The sequence below is a fragment of the Rhinopithecus bieti genome, unplaced genomic scaffold (genome assembly GCF_001698545.2).
Source record: "Rhinopithecus bieti isolate Rb0 unplaced genomic scaffold, ASM169854v2 scaffold_1304, whole genome shotgun sequence".
In the NCBI taxonomy this organism is placed as follows: domain Eukaryota; kingdom Metazoa; phylum Chordata; class Mammalia; order Primates; family Cercopithecidae; genus Rhinopithecus; species Rhinopithecus bieti.
Window position 1 is genome coordinate 402,401 of NW_016803307.1, and position 21,622 is coordinate 424,022.

The window sequence follows — 21,622 nt, forward strand, 5'->3', positions numbered from 1 at the left end:
AAGCAATGACAGCAGTTACTTTTAAGTAGGTAGATACCAACCCAGGATGACAGAAACATCTGCATATAGAGTAATGACAGCAGTTACTTTTAAGCAGGTAGATACCAACCCAGGATAACAGAAACATCTGCATATAGAGAAACTTCTGCTGTAATAAATGCTCTTTGCTTTCCTTCTTTAAAAACAAACAGCAAGGAGACTTTAAGGAGCCACATTCTCAGCATCTGAAAGTGGTGACCAGAGGATCAAAGTGTGCTCCAAATGCTCAAGACGATGGCAGGCAGTATCTTTAGCAGTTAGTGATTTCCAATGCTTACCAATGCCATCCGGAATAGTTTCTAATAAGTTCTGGGAAATGACTAAATCTGTTAATGAAGTCAGGCCACTGATTTCTTCAGGAAGTCTTTCCAACCTGTTTTCAGAGACATCTAAGCACAGCAGGTTCTTCAGATTTCCTATTTCCTATAACAATGACATGGAAAAATAAACGCACACTTAAACCTGCCACAGTGCAGAGGCATTTGTTCCAGTGATTTTTCACAATTAAATCCCAGGGCGGTCCTAAGGATGTTATCTTTAGCATGAATCCAAATCTGAAGGCAGGGGCAAATTCCTAGATCCCCTTCCAATGAAAGTGGGAAGCTGTATGACTCACAGACACAGAGCTGGGAGGGACAAAAAGCCCTCCACCTTTCAGGCAGGCAAGGAATCATTCCCACTTAATAGGTAAAGATACAGGAGAACAAACGAATACAAGGTCACACAATCATAAAAGAAAGAGGAGGCTAGAATTTAGCTTTTCAAGTTTGGAACTGATCTAAGCAGCTTACACGGTAGGGTGACCCTGGGATTTCCTCTGGTAAGAACCTACCTACTTTGTATTTTCTTCCATGACACGTAGCACCTGTTAGCACAAACATCAATGCAATTGCTCCCCAGCAAAACATATGGATCTATCTGTACCTTTAATATTAAAAGCAGCATACTGCCTTTAGTGAAAACAGTCTACCAGGATAAGGTAAAGTACTTCCATGAGTCTAACATTCTATTCAAGACCTACCTTTCTTTCCATTCCCAAAGTGCAAGCTTTCTCTCTTATCACTGCCTCCACTTTTCCATTCCACTTCCCAATATTAAATCTTACCCTCATTACTCCCTTACCTTGACTGTCAGTTCTGCCTCTTGGGCTCTAGTCTTAACTCCCCATTCCTGAGACCATTCCATAAACTGTGTTTCCTCATTTCCTTCCTGAAACACAGCCAGTTCTCGTCCCATAACTGGAGGACCTTCTATTCAAAAAACATCTTGTGGCTCCCTGATGTCTACATAAGTACAAATTTCTCCATCTACATTTAATTTGGTCTGATCTATTCTTTCCAGCTTATCATCCACCTGATATTGCCTTATGATCCTGTCCCTGTATTTCCTGTCTAAAGGAAACTAGACTAGATTTCTACTAATTTCAGGCCAGATCCCTGAAGTTGTTCTACTCTTCATTAACTCCTTTTAACAATGCCTTTTTATCCTTCTCTTTCCATCATCATTGAAAATAAGAAAAATCATTCAAATTATTTGAGACTTTTTTTGTGTGTTTAATGCTGATTTAACACAAATTTATTCTATAGGAGCAAATGAAATTTTTAAATAACCATTTACAGCACAATCATTGCAATTTTAATTTCTTTGTATTTAGAATATCACACTCTGCACAGTCATTTACACACATCTGAACATTCGCAACTCTTTCCTTTCCCCTTTATGTCCCACAGATATTTTATTACTTTCCTGATAATGTCATGATATTTTTCTCCCGTCCTTTGACTTCTAAAGTAACTAGCATTTTGCCAACCAGGATTTCCCACATATTTCCTAGAAAAATCTAAGTACTAATCGAACTCTACCCACAAGAGTTGCTAATCTGTCTCCTTTCCCCAGTTGTAGCCAAGATCTCATAAACAGACTTAAATTAGTTCCTTACTTCCATTAGTCATTAGATGACATCATGGTAACTTCAGTGCTATAACAATTAAAAATTTACCGAAGTGCTTTCTTCTAGCATTAGGGTTCCCTGCATTGATATGGCATTCCCCACTGAAAGTACAGAGCCCTTTACAACTGGTCACACGAAAAACTGGCTATGAGAGACACGAAAGAATAAAATTCAGAAATAGTTGGAAAAAAAAATACAAGAGGAAAATGCCTGTTGGTTTTTGTTAGGTTTCTCAGTTTCTGTCTCAGAATGTAGACCTGTCTGCTAGGACTCCACAAGATGACTATGTGCTCAGAAGTCTACACAAGACTCCACTTCATTTGGCACATAGTTCTTCCACTTGGGAACAGTAGGAAAGGCCTGAACACTACGACATGCCAGCTAAACCATAAGAAACATTTGGAAAAATATGAAATAAAAGCATTTAACATTGCTTTTACATGAACTATTATGGGGCAAAACATGGTCAAATTATCCCAAAAGCACTTGGCACATCACGGAGTGGCAGAAAGGTACACCATCAGAATCATGGGTCCTGGCAATTTACTAATCTGCTGGGCTTGAAGTAAGCTATATGGGTAGCAAGGACACAATAAAATACAGATTTCACAAACTAAAGGAAATATTTACTACATTTACAAATGGTGGGTTGAGGTTTTCAGTTTTCATACGGCAATGGAGAATGATGCATGCTCAATATGTTTTCCCAAATGTGCTTTTTCAATCAATGTTTTTGGTTTTCAAGATCCTTTTATAGCAAACCTTATGTGGCGGCAGGAAATACACAAAGCTTATTGTTGCTGTTTTACATTCTGGGGAGACACTGAAATTACCACTTACCTGAGGTAATTCTGACAGCTGATTTCCATCCAACCAGAGATCTTTTAGATGTAAGAGGGCTCCGATTGATTCTGGCTAAATCAAAAGAAAAAAAAGGTATGGTAACAAAGATTCAATTTTCAGTCTTCCCTGAAGAAAGAAAGAATCTGAATTCATCTGTTAACAACTGGGTACCTTAGCAGATGTTCACTGGTACTTCTCTTAACATCAAGTCCCTTTCCCCAAAGTGCCCAAACTTTCCCCAAGAATGCCAGTTGTTTCCACCTATGTCCATCATCTCTAGTCCTGACCTCCCGCACCCATGAATCATAATTCCTAACTTGTGTGAAATGAAGCTGGTTCTCTAGTGTTCCCAAGCTACATCTATGGAAATACTGGCTTCGTAAAGATCCCCATAGAACTCCCTCAAATACTGTGCAATCATAACTAAAAACCAAGTTAAATTCAAATCTCTAATACGGACTTACCAAGTTATATATTTCATTGTTTCCTAAATCAAGTTCTTCTAGTCTCCGAAGCTGGGTAAGAGAGCTATTTTAAAAAATAAACAAAGTGCACTTAGAGAATACTTAGAAATGCCGAGCAACATAGCATCCCTCACTTGGAGTAGCTTCAAAAATAAGGTCCAATTTGATTTCTATGGTAGAAAATATTGCACAGGAAGGACTGTTAAGAAAAGGCCGGTTGGCATCCCCCAAACTTCCCAAAACACACAAATCTTTTGACGTAATACTGTAGTCCTGTTTTTTTTTAAATACTTAAATTCATTCTGCACAAAATCTCCTCTTATTTTCCCTAAAGACTCACTCAGGAAGATATGTAAGAAGATTCTCTCTCAGTTCCAGTGAAGCCAGGTTATAAAGACTAGAAATGAACAGAAGGAAAAAAAAGTATTTAAGAGAAATTCCTGAGATTCTTCCTACCTCCCCTCCCCCATACACATACTGGACAAATTGCAACACTTAATAAAACCTAGTAGGTCACTTCCCAGGGTAAAAATATCTATCACCACCACCACCCACAGCCATTAAAAACAATACCATCTCGACCTCTCAAATTGTAATCTTAAGATATTAATAATTAATAAAAGAGTAGTGTGTCATGACTACAAAGCACCTTCATTCAAATACCTTGTATATGTGATATGTGGAAATAACTCATCAGCCAATAAAACACAACCATTCTCAGGGCTGAGACAGAAGCCGAATGTGGGCATCTAGACTTTCAAATGCCAAAAATGCACTGTTACCATAAAAACAGTAGCACCTTTAATCTTGCAGAGCTCAGAGCTCTTGTTCCCAGTATCAGTGATAGATCATCCCTGTTTTAAAGTAGGGGGCATCTCAGTCCAGAGAGTCCAAGTTCATCTACTTAAGATCATAAATTCATACAGCAAGCGGCAGCTGAGCTTAGGAAGTAACTTCCATTTAAATACATTCAGGATAATGTCATAATGCATCTTGCACAGTGCCTGGAACACAGACTGATTTAATAAATGGTAGCTATAATATTGTTGCTTTTATTCTTATTAAACCCTAGCATGAGGCTCTCTTCATCTGATTCTCCAGCCTCTCGGGTGTAATCCAGTCTATTAGGAGCACAGTGGAATGGGACAGATGTTTGACAGATGGGACAAATCTTGACAGGCAGTGGCAATTCTGCATCACCAGAAACCCTCATGAAGTTGTGTCAGCACTGGCAAAACATATTGATTCAAGAAATCAGTGACTCAGTATATGGCCCCTACAAGCACTGTAGTAACTATACCAACCAAAAAGTCACATTTTGCTAATATCACCATAGTAACATCCAGATATGGAGGAATTTCATTTCTGAGCGCACAGAACACAAAAAGTCAGACATTATCCCAACACTCTAATCTGCCTTAATCCTCCATTCTCCCTCCTTCCAACAAAAAAGCCAGAATCAAGTGTACAAACAAGGCTGGTTTTATAACATCCAGAAATGTAAATTTAAATGAACAGTGTACATACATGCTTAAAACCCGTTTGCCAGAAAAATATATTTTAACTGTACTATGAAATGTACAAATCCTGCATCTTCTCCAATTTTACAAAACCAAATAATTTTCATACTTAAAGCAAGAACAAAACTTTCAATTTATTTTTTAAAAACAAACTCCCTGCTAATATGTCACCATGAAATTAACACTCGCATCCTTCAAATCAAATGTAACTCGATGCGGACTTGTAGTTCTCTAGTTCTACTTTCTCTTGACGAAGTGTTTACGTAGAAGAAACAACAAAGGGAAGCGGAGGAGGATGAGAGGTACACCCCACTCAGTATCTCCTTTTCTCCAATATTTTTACAATTTCGTAAATAATAATTTATATTTGAAAAGTAAAAATTTAAAAACAAAGGGCTTTGTTTTCAGTTTTAAATTTCCATGTAACGCCTAACCACTTTCATTAAGAAGACAGTAATTCCTCGGCTATTTTCACATTTAAATTTTAAAAACCAATGTTAGGATTGTCATTTTATCTATTCGGTATCCATTACTTTCATACCTATTTTAACAAACCAAGGAGACCCACTAATGAAAGAAGGAAAATGTCCTTCTTTGCATCAAAAACTTGATTCACTGGGCATCATTGAAAGCACCAGTTTCACACAGCCTCATGCTGAGTGTTGTGCCAAGTTTCCACAGCCATGGTCTCAGCATCTCCTTCCTGAAACAGACCACAGCCAACAGGGAGAACCCTGCCTGCTAAGGCAGAAGGAGCTGTGCAGGGCGCCTTCCATGAGCCATGTCTTCTGGTTAGTAATGACCCAGCAAGTTGATGATGCTACCATGGCACGATTAGGACCATGAGGTTTTGTGTGAGGCCCACTTGTTAGAAATAGGCAAAACCACTATTCGACCCTGGCCAAATGCCAAAGCTTCTGCCCTCACCCTCACTGACTGAGGCATCTCCAGGTGTCTCTGTTCTTCAGAACTCTCTCATTTAAATTTTAAAAACACCTCTCAGTTTTAGGTATATACTTAAGTCTTACCTTCTTAAACACACCAAGAGACACTGGAATTTTTGCTGTTTGATTTTATTTTAAGAATGTGATACACATTTTAAAATTATCTTTAAATTTTGTCTTGAGAGCAAATGGCACAGGCCACAGTTACTATAAGCAAACGACACTTGAGCAAAAATGCTGCTGAAATGCCCTAGTTCCTACCCCCCATCATGCTAACACCCAGATATAATATCCTGCTAAGTAAAAAAGTTCTGGCTACAAAACCTCTTAGTTTCTACTGTTTGGGGGAAGTAAATAAAATGTGGATGTATGGGTGATACATCAACAGCCAAAAATATCATATTTTATAATATTTCAAAAGTAAAATTAAAGTACAGGCTAAGTATCCCTTATCTGAAATGCTTGGAACTGTTAGTGTTTCAAATTTTGGATTTTGGAGTATTTGTGATATACTTAATCTGAAATCCAAAATGCTCCAATGAGTATTTCCTTTGAGCAAATGCTCGGCACTCATAAAGTTTCAGATTTGGGGGCATTTCAGATTTCAGATTTTTGGATTTGGAGTGCTCAACCTGTATATAAAATAATATCCTTATATTCTGAGGTAATACTTCCCCAATTATTTTAAACTATTTAAAATAAACTTGGATATTATCATCAGATTCTATAGACCCACTGATGAAAGCCACTCTAAAAAGAGCACATGGAATCTGAGAGGCCTGGGGCCCAGGCTTGAATCCCACTTGTCCCTCACTAACTAGCTAGGTTTGCTTGCCTGAGGTGTTTACTGCTGAATCACGATTTTCCCTAAAATAAATATAATCATATCTATTATGGCAATTAGAGCATAATACATTTTCCCTTCAAGTTAACAGAGCCAGTTTCTTGCCTTATTTCCTTAAGACACCCTTTATCCCTAAGTGCAGCTGGGTACCTTACAAATGTGTGTGCCTTGAGTCAGCGTCTTCAGAACGATTGCTACAAGATGCTACTAATTACAGAAGTCATCTCCACTACTAAAAAAATCCTTGAAGGATAGGCCCCACATCTGGCATTGGCCAATTTTTAACTCATCAAACATTGTCCATAGCTGGACTGGAAGAAACAGAAAGCAAACAAAGGTTTTGACTACAGACTCCTACCTCCTGTATGAGCCCAAACCTCACAGCATAATCTGGACAAATCATTCTCAGTTCCAAGTATCACTAAGTGATTCTAGAATGAAACTATGGGTTTGGTTCACATCAGTAGCTTGCCTTGGACAGTCCTTCACCAAAATGCAGAACCCAACCAGCCCACTCCAGAACATGGTTCTCCAGATGATTGTAGTAACAGAGCTGACATAAAACTGAACCAGCCTAAATGCAGAATTGGAACAGAGACATTAACACAAAAGTGAATGAATGAATAATCTCCTTTTCTGGTCTTTCAGAATACAATATCTTCAATCAAGTCCCTGTCCCATCAGAGCAACCCATTGAATTCAAATATCTTCACATCTCTTATAGCACCCCAAAAGGAACATGCTCCTGAGCAGCTTCGGGAGTGGGATCTGAACCTCATCCTGTGTACTGAAGAGCCCAAGCTCTTAATCAGAAGGTCGAGAGAGAGAGAGGGAGACCCAAACTCCACAGGCCTTCATCTGCTATTTCAGTTAAACATGGTATTACAGAGATACAAGAAAGAATCAGGCATTTCTAATACTTTTACAAATGTGATTTTAAAAATTTAACACTTTAATAGTTCTACTACTAATACTGGCAACCTATTATATGACAAATTTTGTTATAACTTCTTTATGAGAATTAACTTATCAGATGAGAAAACTGAGGCACAGAGAGGAAGCTTGAACAAGGTCTCACAAAATTGGCAAGTAGAAATGCCAGGATTCACCAGGGAATCTGCATTCTTAACCACTATGTTGTGCTGCCTCTCACTCTTGAGTTGGTATGTCAATTTTGCAAATAGGTAATAACATATTTATGGATATACATATTTATTCTTATGTGTGTGTGTATATATATACATGTATATATATATTTTATATTTAATTTTATATATATATGTGTGTGTGTATATATATATATATTTTTTTTTTTTTTGAGACAGAATCTCACTCTGTCACCCAGGCTAGAGTGCAGTGGTGTGATCTTGGCTCACTGCAACCTCTGTCTCCTGGGTTCAAGCGATTCTCCTGTTCCTACCTCCCAAGTAGCTGGGACTACAGGCATGCACCACCACACCTGGCTAATTTTTATATTTTTAATAGAGATGGAGTTTCACCAGACCAGACGGTTGGCCTGGCTGGTCTCGAACGCCTGACCTCAGGTGATCCGCCTACCTAGACCTGCCCAAAGTGCTGGGATTAGAGGCATGAGCCATCATGCCTGGCCAATTTATATATATTTACAATATATTCAGTAAAGAGTTCCTTCTTTTCCCCCATCAATCCAGCTTTCCAACACCAAACATTTTCAGAGGAAATTACCTTAAAAATTTTGTATGGATTCATGTGTTCATGTGGGGCTTTCTTTAATCTTTAGGTGTGAATGTGTATAGTCTCTCTCCCTCTTTTCCTTTTTTTTTTTTTTTTTACAAGAAAGGTAGCATTCTACATATATCTGGCACTTTGCTTTCCTCACTTACGAGATTTTCTGGTCTCACTTTTATTTGTACATACCAGTATTTTGTCAACAATTGCACAGTATCTTACTGTCTATGGATACCTTAATTGTTTTAACTAGAACCCTATTAACAAAACATTTCATCCTTCAATTTTAATTTCTGACAAATTAATTTCTACATAATACTGCTGGAATGACCTCTTCTCCCTCCTCCTACCAAAAAAAACATGACTTTCTATCCTCCCTGTCAATCCCTACCATTTTTACCAACAAAGGAAGTTGGGGGGCAGGGGAACACACCTAACAAGCTCCTGCAGAAAAAGAGTGCATGAAGTATTTCTTCTCAGCACACTAATTCTTAATGTTTTACACTGTTCATAATAGCAGGGACAAAAGTCGCACTCTTTTGTAAGTCAGAATGTAGGCCAACTGTATTTTTAGGATTCTATTTCAGTGACTGGATGAATGGTTACTTTAAGGAATTTACATCTGTTCTCCACTATGTTTGCAAATCCCTTTTTAACCCACTTGAGTTATTTTTTTTTTCCATTTTAGCGGCCAAAATCATTAAGAAAACAAAGAGTAAAACACATTAAGGTAGACCAAACAAACAAGTGGCAGTTCACTATAAAACCATTAATATCTAAAACAACAACTACTTAGCGCAACATTATTTGATTGGGAAAACTATTAATGGGGAATGGGGAGTTGCTTATACATTCGTAATATTTCCACTGTTTCAACATCAAATTAGTATTCAAGAAACCTCTGATTACAAATTTTCTTATGGTGGCTTTGCTCTAGAAAACTTTTAAAAAATATCTTTATTTTGTTTTGAAATAATAAATATTTTATAGTAATTCTCAGACCTCAAAAAAGAACATTAAATATGGTAATAGTTTTCAAAAAAAGGATTTACTCCTTTTAGGCAGCATGCACTTATGATATAGGTAAGCTGTCTAGCACTAGGCCTTGTGAGTGTTGGCCACACAGCTCACTTAGTTCAAGCTCACTCAAATTAAGGTCACCATTCCCAAGGGCAGCAGACTCAGCAGACATAAAATCAGACCCACACGCTCTAGTTCAATCTGCCAGAGAACCTAGGGCCTACTCGTTCTACTTCTATCAGCAACTTGGAATAATTAAATGTCTATTGATAATGACCATTTAGTGACTGAATAACTGTTTCGGGTACTGGACTATTTCATTACATATATTACTTCTCCTCTAAGAATGCTATTTTTGGAGAAGACAATTCAGTTAAATAGGGAGTAGAGATATTTAGGCTGACATATTTGAGGGTATTCGTTTCTTTAATGGTAAAGGATATGGAATCTCATGGAAGGGCATGTCAACTAAAGACAAAGCAGCATGCTCTCAGACACCATCATAGGCTTCCCAGATTTTCAGAATTTTCCATCAGTTGCCACTGGAGTTTTTATGTCCTCTCGACCTCCACTCTCTCTCTGCATCACTTGAGCATTTTGGAGACTCTGGCTATGTGTACTTGCCTGATCACCACGTGCAAGTAACTAAACAAAATGATCTTAGCACACTACTTGTAAGGTTACATTACAGAGCATTTCCTGTAAAAATAAACGAGGTCGGTTTCCCAGGTATAACATCACCCTTCAGCAGTACTCAGCTTCAAATTTGCCTAAGGTCCATTCTTTTTACTGAGATATAATTCACAAACTATGAAATTCACCTTTGAAAGTGTACAGTTCGGTGGTCTTTAATATATTTATTCAGAAGGTATATAAACATCACCACTATCTAATCCAGAAAATTTTCATCATACTGAAAAGAAAATCCATACTCATTAGAAGTCATTCTTTATCATCTTCCTCCACCCCACAACCCCCAACAACCAATAATTTAATTTCTGTCTCTATGGATTTGACTACAGTATGCATTTTGTGAAAAGTGAGTCATAGAATATGTGATTGTTTGTGTCTGGCTTCTTTTACTTAACATGTTTTCAAAGTTCATCCAGGAATACTATTTCATTGTACACATATGCCACATTTTGTTTGTCCACTTACCCACTGATGAAAATTTCAGTTGTTTCTACCTTTGTTATTATATGCCAACAATAACCCTCCTAGGTTTCCAATTCTTTTGAGTATACATAGCTAGGAATGGAATTTCTGGGTCACACGGTAACTATGTTCAATTTTTTTTTTTTTTTTTTTTTTTTTTTTGAGACAGTGTCTTGCTCTGTCGCCCAGGCTGGAGTGAGTGGCGCGATCTCCGCTCACTGCAAGCTCCGCCTCCCGGGTTCCCGCCATTCTCCTGCCTCAGCCTCCCGAGTAGCTGGGACTACAGGCACCGCCACCACACCCGGCTAGTTATTCGTATTTTTAGTAAAGACGGGGTTTCACCGGGTTAGCCAGGATGGTCTGGATCTCCTGACCTCGTGATCTGCCCGCCTCGGCCTCCCAAAGTGCTGGGATTACAGGTGTGAGCCACCGCGCCCGGCCAACTATGTTCAATTTTAAGGAGAACCTCCCCAAACTGTTTTACAAAGGGGCTAAAAACCATTCTACACTCCCATCAACAACATATGAGGGTTTCAATTTCTCTGCATCCTCAATAACACTTGTTAGCATTTATCTTTTTAATTATAATCATCCTAGAGGGTATAAAGTAGAATCTCATTGTGGTTTTGACTTGCATTTTCCTGATGATTGATGCTGTTAAACATCTTTTCATATGCTTATTGGCTATTTGTATATCTTCTCTGAAGAAATGCCTATTCAAATCCTTTCCCATTTTTAATTGAGTTGGTTCTTTTATTACGAAGTTGTAAGAGATCTAAATATATTCTGGTAACTAGACTCTGATAAGGTATATGATTTGCAAATATTTTCTCCCATTCTGTGGGTTGTCTTTTCACTTTCATGATAGTATTCTTTGATGCACACAAGTTTTAAATTTTGATGCAATCCAATTTATCCATTTTTTCTTTTGTTACACAGACTTTGGTGTCATAGCTAAGAAACCATTGCCTAATCCAATGTCACAAATATTTACCCCGTTTTCTTATAAGACTTTTACAGGTTTTTTTTTTTTTTTTTTTTTTGAGACGGAGTCTCGCTCTGTCAGTCAGACTAGAGTGCAGTGGCGTGATCTCAGCTCACTGCAAGCTCCGCCTCCTGGGTTCACGCCATTCTCCTGCCTCAGCCTCCTGAGTAGCTGGGACTACAGGCACCCACCACCACGCCTGGCTAATTTTTTGTATTTTTAGTAGAGACGGTGTTTCACCGTGTTAGTCAGGATGGTCTCGATCTCCTGACCTCGTGATCTGCCCGCCTCAGCCTCCCAACGTGCTGGGATTACAGGCATAAGCCACCACACCCGGCGAGGACTTTTACAGTTTTAGCTCTTATATTCAGATCTCTGATTTGATTTAGTTTTTGTGTCTGGTGTGAGGTAGGAGTATAACTTCATTCTTTTGTATGTTCATAGTCACTTTTCCCAACAACATTTGTTAAAAAGACTATTCTTTCTCCAATGAATTGTTTTGATACCTCTGTCAAAATCAATTGACGATATATGTAAGGATTCTGATGGGGCTTACGATGAGTCGGTAGACAGACTTGTAGAGTACTGCTATCTTGACAATATTAAGTATCAACCCATGAACACACATTATCTTACCACTTATTTAGTCTTCTTTAATTCTTTCAGTGATGTTTTATACATTGCATGGATATGTCCTACATTTCTTCTGTTAAATTTATCCTGAGTATTTTATACTTTTTAGTGTTTTGTAAATATAATTATTTAATGTTGATATATAAAAATATAACTGATTTTGTTTTGTAATCTTGTATCCTGCTATCTTCCTGAATTAATTTATTAGCTCTAATAATTTTTACAGATTTCTTAGGATTGTTTCTATATAAGATCATGTCATCTGAACTGTAACTCATTTTTTAAAAGTAAACACAAAGTGTGTGGCTTGAGTACAAACTGATACAACTGATCCCAAGAAAAATATTTTCAGTATTTTGGAAGACAAATATATTCACACATTGTACCAACATTTCAAAACTCCTTAAAATAAAATTATCCTTCCTGGCCTTACCAGTGGAATCTTACAAGTGTTTTAGTGATAGTAAAGTAAAAGCCATTATTCGCTAGGCACTGTTTTTAAGGGCATATCTAAAATATCAATTTTTTTTATTCAGATAGTTTTCTGAAAGCCCATCCAAGACTTGGAACTCGACTGAGTAAGACCCCACTGCGTGCTATCCCGTGCCAACCAGCATCTGCAGTGACACAGAAAGTCATTCACTTAATTATGCCCCAACTTTTTCTAAAGGGGATTTAAGTAAGTCTTTTAAAATTGCAAATATGCAAAAAGGTTCATGAAACAACATTAGGGCCATGAAAGAGGGGAGACACTAATGTGTTCATTATGAGAAGCATGCAGTAAAGAAAATGCACTATCTTCAAGGAAGAAACTAAGTTCAAATGCCAGCTCTACCACCCACCAGCAATGCACACCTGGGCAGATCACTTATCTCCATTTCACAGAGGAAGCTGATAAAGCTCAGGATGGGTAAAGCCAGCCTCAAGAGGAAGGGTGTCATGAGACAGTGTATGCATCTCAAAGAGTCCATACCCCACTGAGACTGTCAGCATCACCTCTCCCTTTATCGCACAAAAAGGAACACAGCTGTTCTCATTGATTATCAGAATTAGCTCTAAGCCTATGGGCAACAAAGGCAGGAAAATAAATGTTAGAAATGTTTATTAAAAGGAATATTATGAAAAGGAAGAAGGTTACCAGTTCTTTTGGTAAAGCATTTGTTTCCTTAAAATAATTTATTTTCTCCCTAATAGCTCCTTATATCAGAGATATTAAGCAATATTAATAGACAATAATTATTTTTTCTTGGAAGGTTTCACAGCAACAGAAGCTGTTTTTTAAATAGTTGCTTCTTTTAAACGACTTTTTCTAGAAATTGAGTACAACTGCATTAGGCCAAAAAAGTGACAATACAGGAATAGGCTAAAGTGATCCTAGCATAAATCTTCCAGAATCTGAACATGACTGCCTATGATGTGATGTTGGAAGCAAGTGGAATAAAGGAGGCAATACTCTGCACCTTGTCACGTGTATTTGTTTAGTATGTGAGAACAATGCCAGGGTAGGTACAGACACAAACAGAGCTGTAAAACCAAGGTCCCTGTAGTATCAGAGTACAAGGTGATCCAAGTACATATACCAGTTATATACACACAATTAAGCAATGAACAACTACACTTCTGTGTAAAGACAAAGGACTAAAATACTTATTGTGTGGGGAGTATGACGTGGGTCAGGGAACCTGCAAGTCTGGGATCTATTTCGCCTGTCAATCATTGGGGAAGGCATGATGAAAGAGGTAACATTTCAATCATTAAATGAAACACCGTAGCCAGTTTGGAAAGAGACAAGGCAGGTAAAAAATTTTAACATTCACCTGAACTGGAATAAGCAGGATGCAAAATGAATGAACGAATACAAATTACTGTAAAATAAAAATTAACAAAGTGTATGAAAATCATATAAATGCACAAAATAAACGAGGCAGTACAAAAATAATCAGCGAGCCTACCCTATTCATGTCTTTGAACTGCACCATAGGAAGTGTTCCTTAAAATTTTTGCTTTGCAAACATTTATTCCTTGACTTAATCCACCACCATTATAACTGCCATCCCTTACAGGTTCTCCAAAAATTAGGTAAATAATTATACCTCTTTTTATTAACCTTTCTTAAATGTATGTATAGCTCATATTTATGTCAGTGTTTAATATTAGAAGTGTTTGGGGTTTTTGCTTGGAAGTTTGATGATGTTTTTCTGATCAGAAATAGTCTCCAGTAACTTAACTCTTGTTTATATCAATTAGCCTGTGGTAAACTTGGCTTCATAATACTTTGTTTCACTTGATGTCACAGTTTTCAAGAACCTATGGATGGTGTTACGTGAGGACTCACTGTGAATAATTGGGAACATTTAAGAATGAAATAAAAATATGTATTCTTTCCACTCATATGTATAATTTTTTTCAAACAGCTACTAGGTTATTAGGACATAAACACTTATTAAGATGTTTGGACCTACTTAATGAACTGTTAGATATTTCTAGGAATATTAAAAGAAAGTTACTGAGCCCACAAGGGCCCCAGGAACCAACTGTCCTACGGCAATGGCAGGGTGGAGTAGTGAAAAAACACAGGACCGGGACCTGGAGAGCCGTAGTCCAGTTCCAGTTCTGCCATCAACTCCTAAAAACTTCTTCAAATTAACTGACCATAGGCAAACCAAACACGTGATGGGAGAGATGTGTCCAGGTGTCCCCAGGTTCAAGGCACTGCAAGTCTGCTCACTCTATCTATATAAACACTTTTGCCCTCCCCTCTTAGTCTGAGTACCCCTGACCATCCCGAGGGGGCCCAAGTCCTTGAGACATCCATAGCTTTCCCAGTTAATGCCAACTACTGTGCTAGGTGCCAAGAGGAGAAATGAAGTCCTGTCTTCACTGATGCTTGAAAGGCCAATGCTAACGTAGTTTACCCATCTGACCACATAAGCAGAGGTAATTTATGCAAAGATTCCACATCAGACTCCACAAAGATAACACATCAAGCATTTAAATGGTCATTCCATGTCCTTTCAAATTTTGTGGAATATTAAACAGGTACGTCTTCCATGCAAAACAATCCTATCTCCGAGAAGTTGTACTGGTTACTAAATATTGGTTAACTAAATGTGTTTAATGCTCTAAAGAAACTATTTGGGAATTCTTTGAGAAACAAATGAAGCCTTCCCATGAGGAAAGCTTGCAAGTTTCAAATAATAATTTGTTCAAGGCCGGGCGCGATAATAATTTGCTCATAATGTAGTACACTTATGCATATATGAGATTTCCTCAACAATTCACTGTCTCAAGTGCCTTTTCCACAAGGTCTTGGACACCAGGTGTGTCCAATCTTCTCCAAGGAAGAATTTGTTCTTTGATTGTTTCTTTTTTGGTATGTGAGAACAGGCCATTACTTGAGCATGCATGAGGAAGAAATCATAGTTTCTTGCTACGGTTATAAAATTGCTAATAACCAAGAATAGAAAACTCTCTCTTTTTCATTTAATTTCACAAACTGACCTAATAAGAATCAGTTAATTTCAAGATCAAAGTGGCATTTTATTCAGTAAACAATCAGTATCCACAATGCTATAATGGTAACAGAAGCTGATTAAGTCTACAAACAAAACAAAAATGTCTTGAACTTTGACAAAAACAGGTACAGATATTAACAGAAAATATATAATAATGAACATTGTAAAAAATATATTCTAAAATTATACTTTCCATTAAAATAGTTCAGTAGAGGGGGAGAGGGACACTCTGGTTTAATAACATATTTTATCTCAAAGCATTAAGACTTTTTAAAAAAGACATAAAATGGGAAAAAAGGGGAGAGGTAGGAATCAGAGGCTAGAAAGGAGAACCATCTATGCAGCTGTAGACTAAGAATGAACGGAAGGGAAGGTAACAAGGGAATTAAACTCCAGACATCCTGAGGAGCAAGAGGAGGACAGCGTCAGTTTGGGTGTTTAAACAGCTACTGTATTTAAGAATTTTTTGTGTTGGGGGGCAAAAAGGGGGCTGGGGTGTCGCTCTGTCACTCAGGCTGGAATTCAGTGGCACAATCACAGCTCACTGTAGCCTCAACCTTCCGGGCTCAAGTGATCCTTCCTCCTCAACCTTCCAAGTAGCTGGGACGACAGGCTTACGCCACCAGGCCCAGCTGATTTTTTGTTTGTTTGTTTTTGTAGAGATGGGTTATCGTCATGTTGCCCAGGCTGGTCTTGAACTCCTGGGCTCAAGGAATCCTCCCACCTCAGCCTCCCGAAAGGCTGGGATTATAGGTGTGAGCCACCATGCCCAGCACAAAAGTTGTTACATTATAAATATCTGACACTTGATACAGCAAAAGTGAATTGTACATGCATGAAATTCACAATAGAATACCACTGTTTTCTCTGCAACTGATACCTTAAACCTAGAGTGTATCGAGGGTTTCCTGTCTTCTTCTCCTCCTGAGAGTTTAAGGGCACAATTTTTAATTAGCAAGTCTAATGGCATAAAGATAAAACATCAGTGTGCATTTCAGAAAAACACCAACTTTCTGGCTGAACAGGTGTCAGCTAGTTGTCATTTGCCTGAAGAGGATGGGAAGGAGAGGGAAAAGCTGTCTGCAAATATTCTTATAAATCTCTGGAAGGAGAACTTTTGCAAAACAGACATGTCAGATAGACTGTGCTCAACTGCTTACTGTGGTTCTCAAAGAGCAAGTTTCTGTTTTGTCTTAGAACTTACGCAGGACAGGTACAAACAAGGAAAATCATTTATGATGGTAGGGAACACTGGTCTACTAGGTTAGGGCAGACAAGTCAGACCTTTATTTTTAAGTGGCTAAGCATGAGCTATTGCATCAACCTGATTTAACCCACTGTATGTCCTAGAAAAGTGACAAAGATCTGCAAAGATAATTCAACTAGTTCATCTGTGGGAAGGTATAACAGAACATTTATTCACCAGCATACACTGTCTTCAGTGGATTCTGTTTCTTGCCATGACTAGGTTCTCTACAACCTCTAAGCCGGCAACGTGGAATATGCCCATATCATTCCTTTCCTCTCCCAATTCCACTCCCACTCTCCAAATACACCATTCTCATTCCCTATTCTTGGATCCACAGTTCACAAATACTGTCAGACGTAGCTGTTCTTTAGGGGCACATACTTTACGTTTTCAATGGAGTTGTTTGTTGGCTCTCCAGCATGGTTTAAAATTACTGAGTGGTTGTTTCTACCAGTATTTACTGACCACCTACATGACACATAGTACTTGGCTTAAATTAACTACTTTGCCATACATCAGTTTAAAGAGCACTTCCAAACAATTTAGGATTTTTACTAGTAACAAGTAGCAGCACCCTTTTTAACCAATAAAATTTAGGGACAATTAGATGCAAAAACATAGGAGGCTGGCTATAATCTTTCTTGAAGGTCACATTAAAGAATGAGTAAATGGCTTTCTGAGTAGACAAATAGGAGCTTCAAAAGGAAAGGAGGCTAGAGCTGATGATATAAACCCCCTTTCACCCCGATTCACCCAAACTTCACAAAAAAACTTACTTGCCAATATTTTCAGGTAGAGACTGCAGTGAGATGTCATTTACAGAAAGACATGTTAAATTCTGTAATTCAGGAAAGCTTTCTGGCAACCTAAAACAAAACAAACAAACAAACAAAAATGCTATAAATTAAAAAAGAAAAGTTCATGTATAGTGTACACCAAGCATAAATATAATGATTTATTCTATGTGCTAATTGAAATAACCTCCTAAAAATGACATTATATATGGCATGTTTGCCTTGTCTTCCTATAAATAGGACACTTGTAAGGAAAAAATAAAGACTTCATATACATAATAGATGTACAGGGGCATGATAAATACTTATTGTTATGGTGATCTAGAAATAATTAAAGTAGAAAGAATCGCAAGCTCTAAGAACAAAGGCAAAAGAAAATGTTGAGACTACTGAATACTTTATGAAAGAAAATGATGAATTATTGCTGCAGCTAAAAGTGCCTAAGAGTAAAAATACTTTATTAATTAGCAGAAACTGAAGAGAAAATTTCATCAGTCCATGAGATTATAATAAAACACAGGACAGCTACTGCATAGTTTTTCTTCCTGTAGTTTATAGTACCTAGGGGAAAGCTACCGAGTACTTATTGATCCGCTGACAGACAGACAATTGCTACTTTCCTTTTTTTTTTCTTTTTTTAGACGGAGTCTCACTCTGTTGCCCAGGCTGGAATGCAGTGGCACAATCTCAACTCACTACAACCTCCACTTTCCGGGTTCAAGTTAGTCTCCTGCCTCAGCTTCCTGAGTAGCTGGGATTACAGGCACGTGCCACCACGCCTGCCTAATTTTTGGATTTTTAAGCAGAGACGGGGGTTTCACCATGTTGATCAGGCTGGTCTCAAACTCCTGACCTGATCCACCCACCTCGGCCTCCCAAAGTGCTGGGATTACAGGCATGAATCACCCTGACAATTGCTACTTTCTTAACATTTTTCTTTTAGTTCTATTTAAGTTACCAACCACTTGAAATAATTTTATGTTTTACTATGTTCTACACAAAGGGATATTTTTTATATGTTCCTTAAACTCTACAGAATAACAAGGCTTCAAAATAAAATCATTATTTAAAATTTACAAAGAAAGTTTAGTTTCAATATTTCTATGGTTACCATATCGAGGGAGGGAAGGGAAAACCTAACTAAAGACAAAGGATCTCATTGCATTTAAAATGCTGAAGGTTATTAAACATAAAACTGCTAATAAAGACAACAGAACATATAAGTATCACTTTTTCTCAGTGAGGGAGAGATTTCTGGCTTTAGTGATGGTCTCTAGATTAGAATCTTTCATTTTTATCTTTCCAGGTTCCTTTTAAAAAAGGCCTACGGGCCGGGCGCGGTGGCTCAAGCCTGTAATCCCAGCACTTTGGGAGGCCGAGATGGGCGGATCACGAGGTCAGGAGATTGAGACCATCCTGGCTAACACGGTGAAACCCTGTCTCTACTAAAAATACAAAATACTAGTCAGGCGAGGTGGCGGGTGCCTGTAGTCCCAGCTACTCGGGAGGCTGAGGCAGGAGAATGGCATCAACCCGGGAGGCGGAGCTTGCAGTGAGCTGAGATCCGGCCACTGCACTCCAGCCTGGGCGACAGAGCAAGACTCCGTCTCAAAAAAAAAAAAAAAAAAAAAAAAAAAAGGCCTACGTAACATTACGTTTGATATTTAATATAGGTTAATTCCAAACTTCAAAACCAAATCCAGACCCACAAGGTCAGGGTATTAACTGGAATATTTATAATAACTGGAATTTGTTCTGAGGAACCGTTAACAGAGGTACGATTTTTACTTATAATTCAAAAGGTGCAACTTATCTGTTCTGCCTGAGTTTTACCAGAAAGTATATATCATTTTATAATTTAAAACTAGCTAAGATGTTCTTAAACACAAGAAAAATATAGTTTTAAATGGCTGATTTAAATAGGTGCTTTTTTACTGGCTATTAACACAAGAGCTAAACTAGTACAGGTGTGATTGAAGTACAGCCCCAAGGTTAGGAGAAATGAACTGCAGTCCGAGCTTCCCACTCATTAGCTGTATGATCTTGAAAGGTAATTTAACCTACATGTGCCTCAGTTTCTTGAGCCATAATATAAGCCAAACTAAATCATTTTTAAGGTCCCTTCAACTCACAGATATCATCTTAATTCTTAAAAAAAAGCACACCTGCCAAATTAAAATGGCTTTACCTTAAGAAACCTGCCAAATAGAAAGCCAGAATTAAAACAAACAAAGCAGTAAAGCCTCACACAATCTAGGTGTGTTCCAGTTGAGAGAGAACTGAAATAATAGTAAAGTCAAATGTCAGCAGACATCAGAAAATGAAAATCAAAAAAAATAGAAAAAAGGAAGAAGCAACTGAATGGTTAAAAAAAACCCAACAGCAACATAATGAGTATTTCCCAGCTTGCCAAATCCTGTAAGCTGCCTTCAGCTTAGTCCAGTTCAACAAACATTTATTGAGCACTTACTCCATTCCAGGAATACAAGTAACTTCCTCAGGTTGGTCAAGGAGTCTTGGTCAGAGAAATAACTTAAGGGTAAACTTCAAGTGTTATAGAAAAAGTACACAGAGAGCATTACGGGAGCCCAGAGGAGGGGCCCAAAAACGTGTATGATGTTCAAACTGCATCTTAAGGAAGGTGACAGGGTCGGTACTGTCAAGAAAACAGAGGCATGAAATGAACTAACTAGAAGCACTTTATATTACAGCAGAGACTGATGTTCAGCACAGGCAACTGAAGTCAATGAAGATGGAGAGACAGACCAGGGTCAGATGGAGGGGCAAGAAGAGGCTCACATAGCACAGGGAGGAGCTCTGACTATATCTTATAGAGATGGGAGTTATAGAAAGGTTTTAAGAGACAGCTGAATGGAAGATGGTGAGGAAAGAGGATAAGGTTGGAGGGACAGTGATAAGTAAGAAAGCTATTAGGGTATAACTTACTAGATTACTATTTTTCAGTAATAAATGTTACATGTAACTTAATCACTATAATTCAAAGGAGGACAATCAGAAAAGTTTTAAAAGAAAACACATTTCTTTATTGGCAATAAGAAGGTATTGGAAAAATAAAACTAAATAGCGCATTCTCCAGCATTCCATACCCAAGAAGTCCCAAGCAATTTTGAAGTGGGTGAGATGACTCAGAAATTTTAGTTTAATCTTAATTTTCCTAGATCAAAAGAAAGAAGACAGAAAAGAAAGGAAGGGAAGAGTGCATTTCTTCTGAGGTTCCTTTCAGATTCTTAAGAAATCTTATAAATGGACCCACCTGGCCCAAAGAGACATCTAAAACAGATGCCCAAGGGCTATCTCTGCATTGCCACGCGGGCACAATTCAGTTATCCTACTAACAAGATGCCTGGAAGCCAGTGGTCAGTGGACTCATAACTAAGCCAGGAGCCATAAGGAACAGCTCACAGCAATGACACTCAGCCACGCCTGGGTAACAGACTGTGTCATACCAGGAAGGGTAAAGCTGGAGTAAGTAGTAAAACTGACACAGTAGCTTTATTTGAAGGAAAACCAAAACCAAAACAAAAACAAAGAAATCCCCACAGCTATTGTTAAAGAAATAATGATGTTCATAGGAGGTTTTTGTTTTCTTGTTGTTGATGTTCGTTTGTTTTTAATGGAGAGTTAGAGGAAAGTTAAGACAGTAAAAGATAGTATGGCCGGGCGAGGTGGCTCGGGCCTGTAATCCCAGCACTTTGGAAGGCTGAGGTGGGTGGATCAGGAGGTCAGGAGATTGAGATCATCCTGGCCAATATGGTGAAACCCCGTCTCTACTAAAAATACAAAAATTAGCCGGGCGTGGTGGTGCACGCCTATAGTCCCAGCTACTCAGGAGGCCGAGGCAGGAGAATCACTTGAACCCAGGAGGTGGAGGATGCAGTGAGCCGAGATCGTGCCACTGCACTCCAGCCTGGGTGACCGGGTGAGACTCCATCTCAAAA

The 21,622-nt window shown here is 38.2% G+C and overlaps 1 protein-coding gene across 3 annotated transcripts in view; it reads right to left on the minus strand.

The window, feature by feature from the left end:
- LRRC1 (leucine rich repeat containing 1) overlaps positions 1-21,622 on the minus strand; it is a 130,294-nt gene that overhangs the window by 24,116 nt on the left and 84,556 nt on the right. For 2 of the 3 annotated variants that reach the window (XM_017872884.1, XM_017872902.1), the window contains exons 4-8: positions 17,646-17,735; positions 3,638-3,694; positions 3,298-3,361; positions 2,831-2,905; positions 318-462 (exon numbers count right to left, since the gene is read on the minus strand). In XM_017872884.1, coding sequence (XP_017728373.1) covers positions 318-462; positions 2,831-2,905; positions 3,298-3,361; positions 3,638-3,694; positions 17,646-17,735 — 431 coding nt within the window. The remainder of the gene's footprint in view (positions 1-317; positions 463-2,830; positions 2,906-3,297; positions 3,362-3,637; positions 3,695-17,645; positions 17,736-21,622) is intronic. The other variant, XM_017872892.1, reaches the window with a different exon arrangement.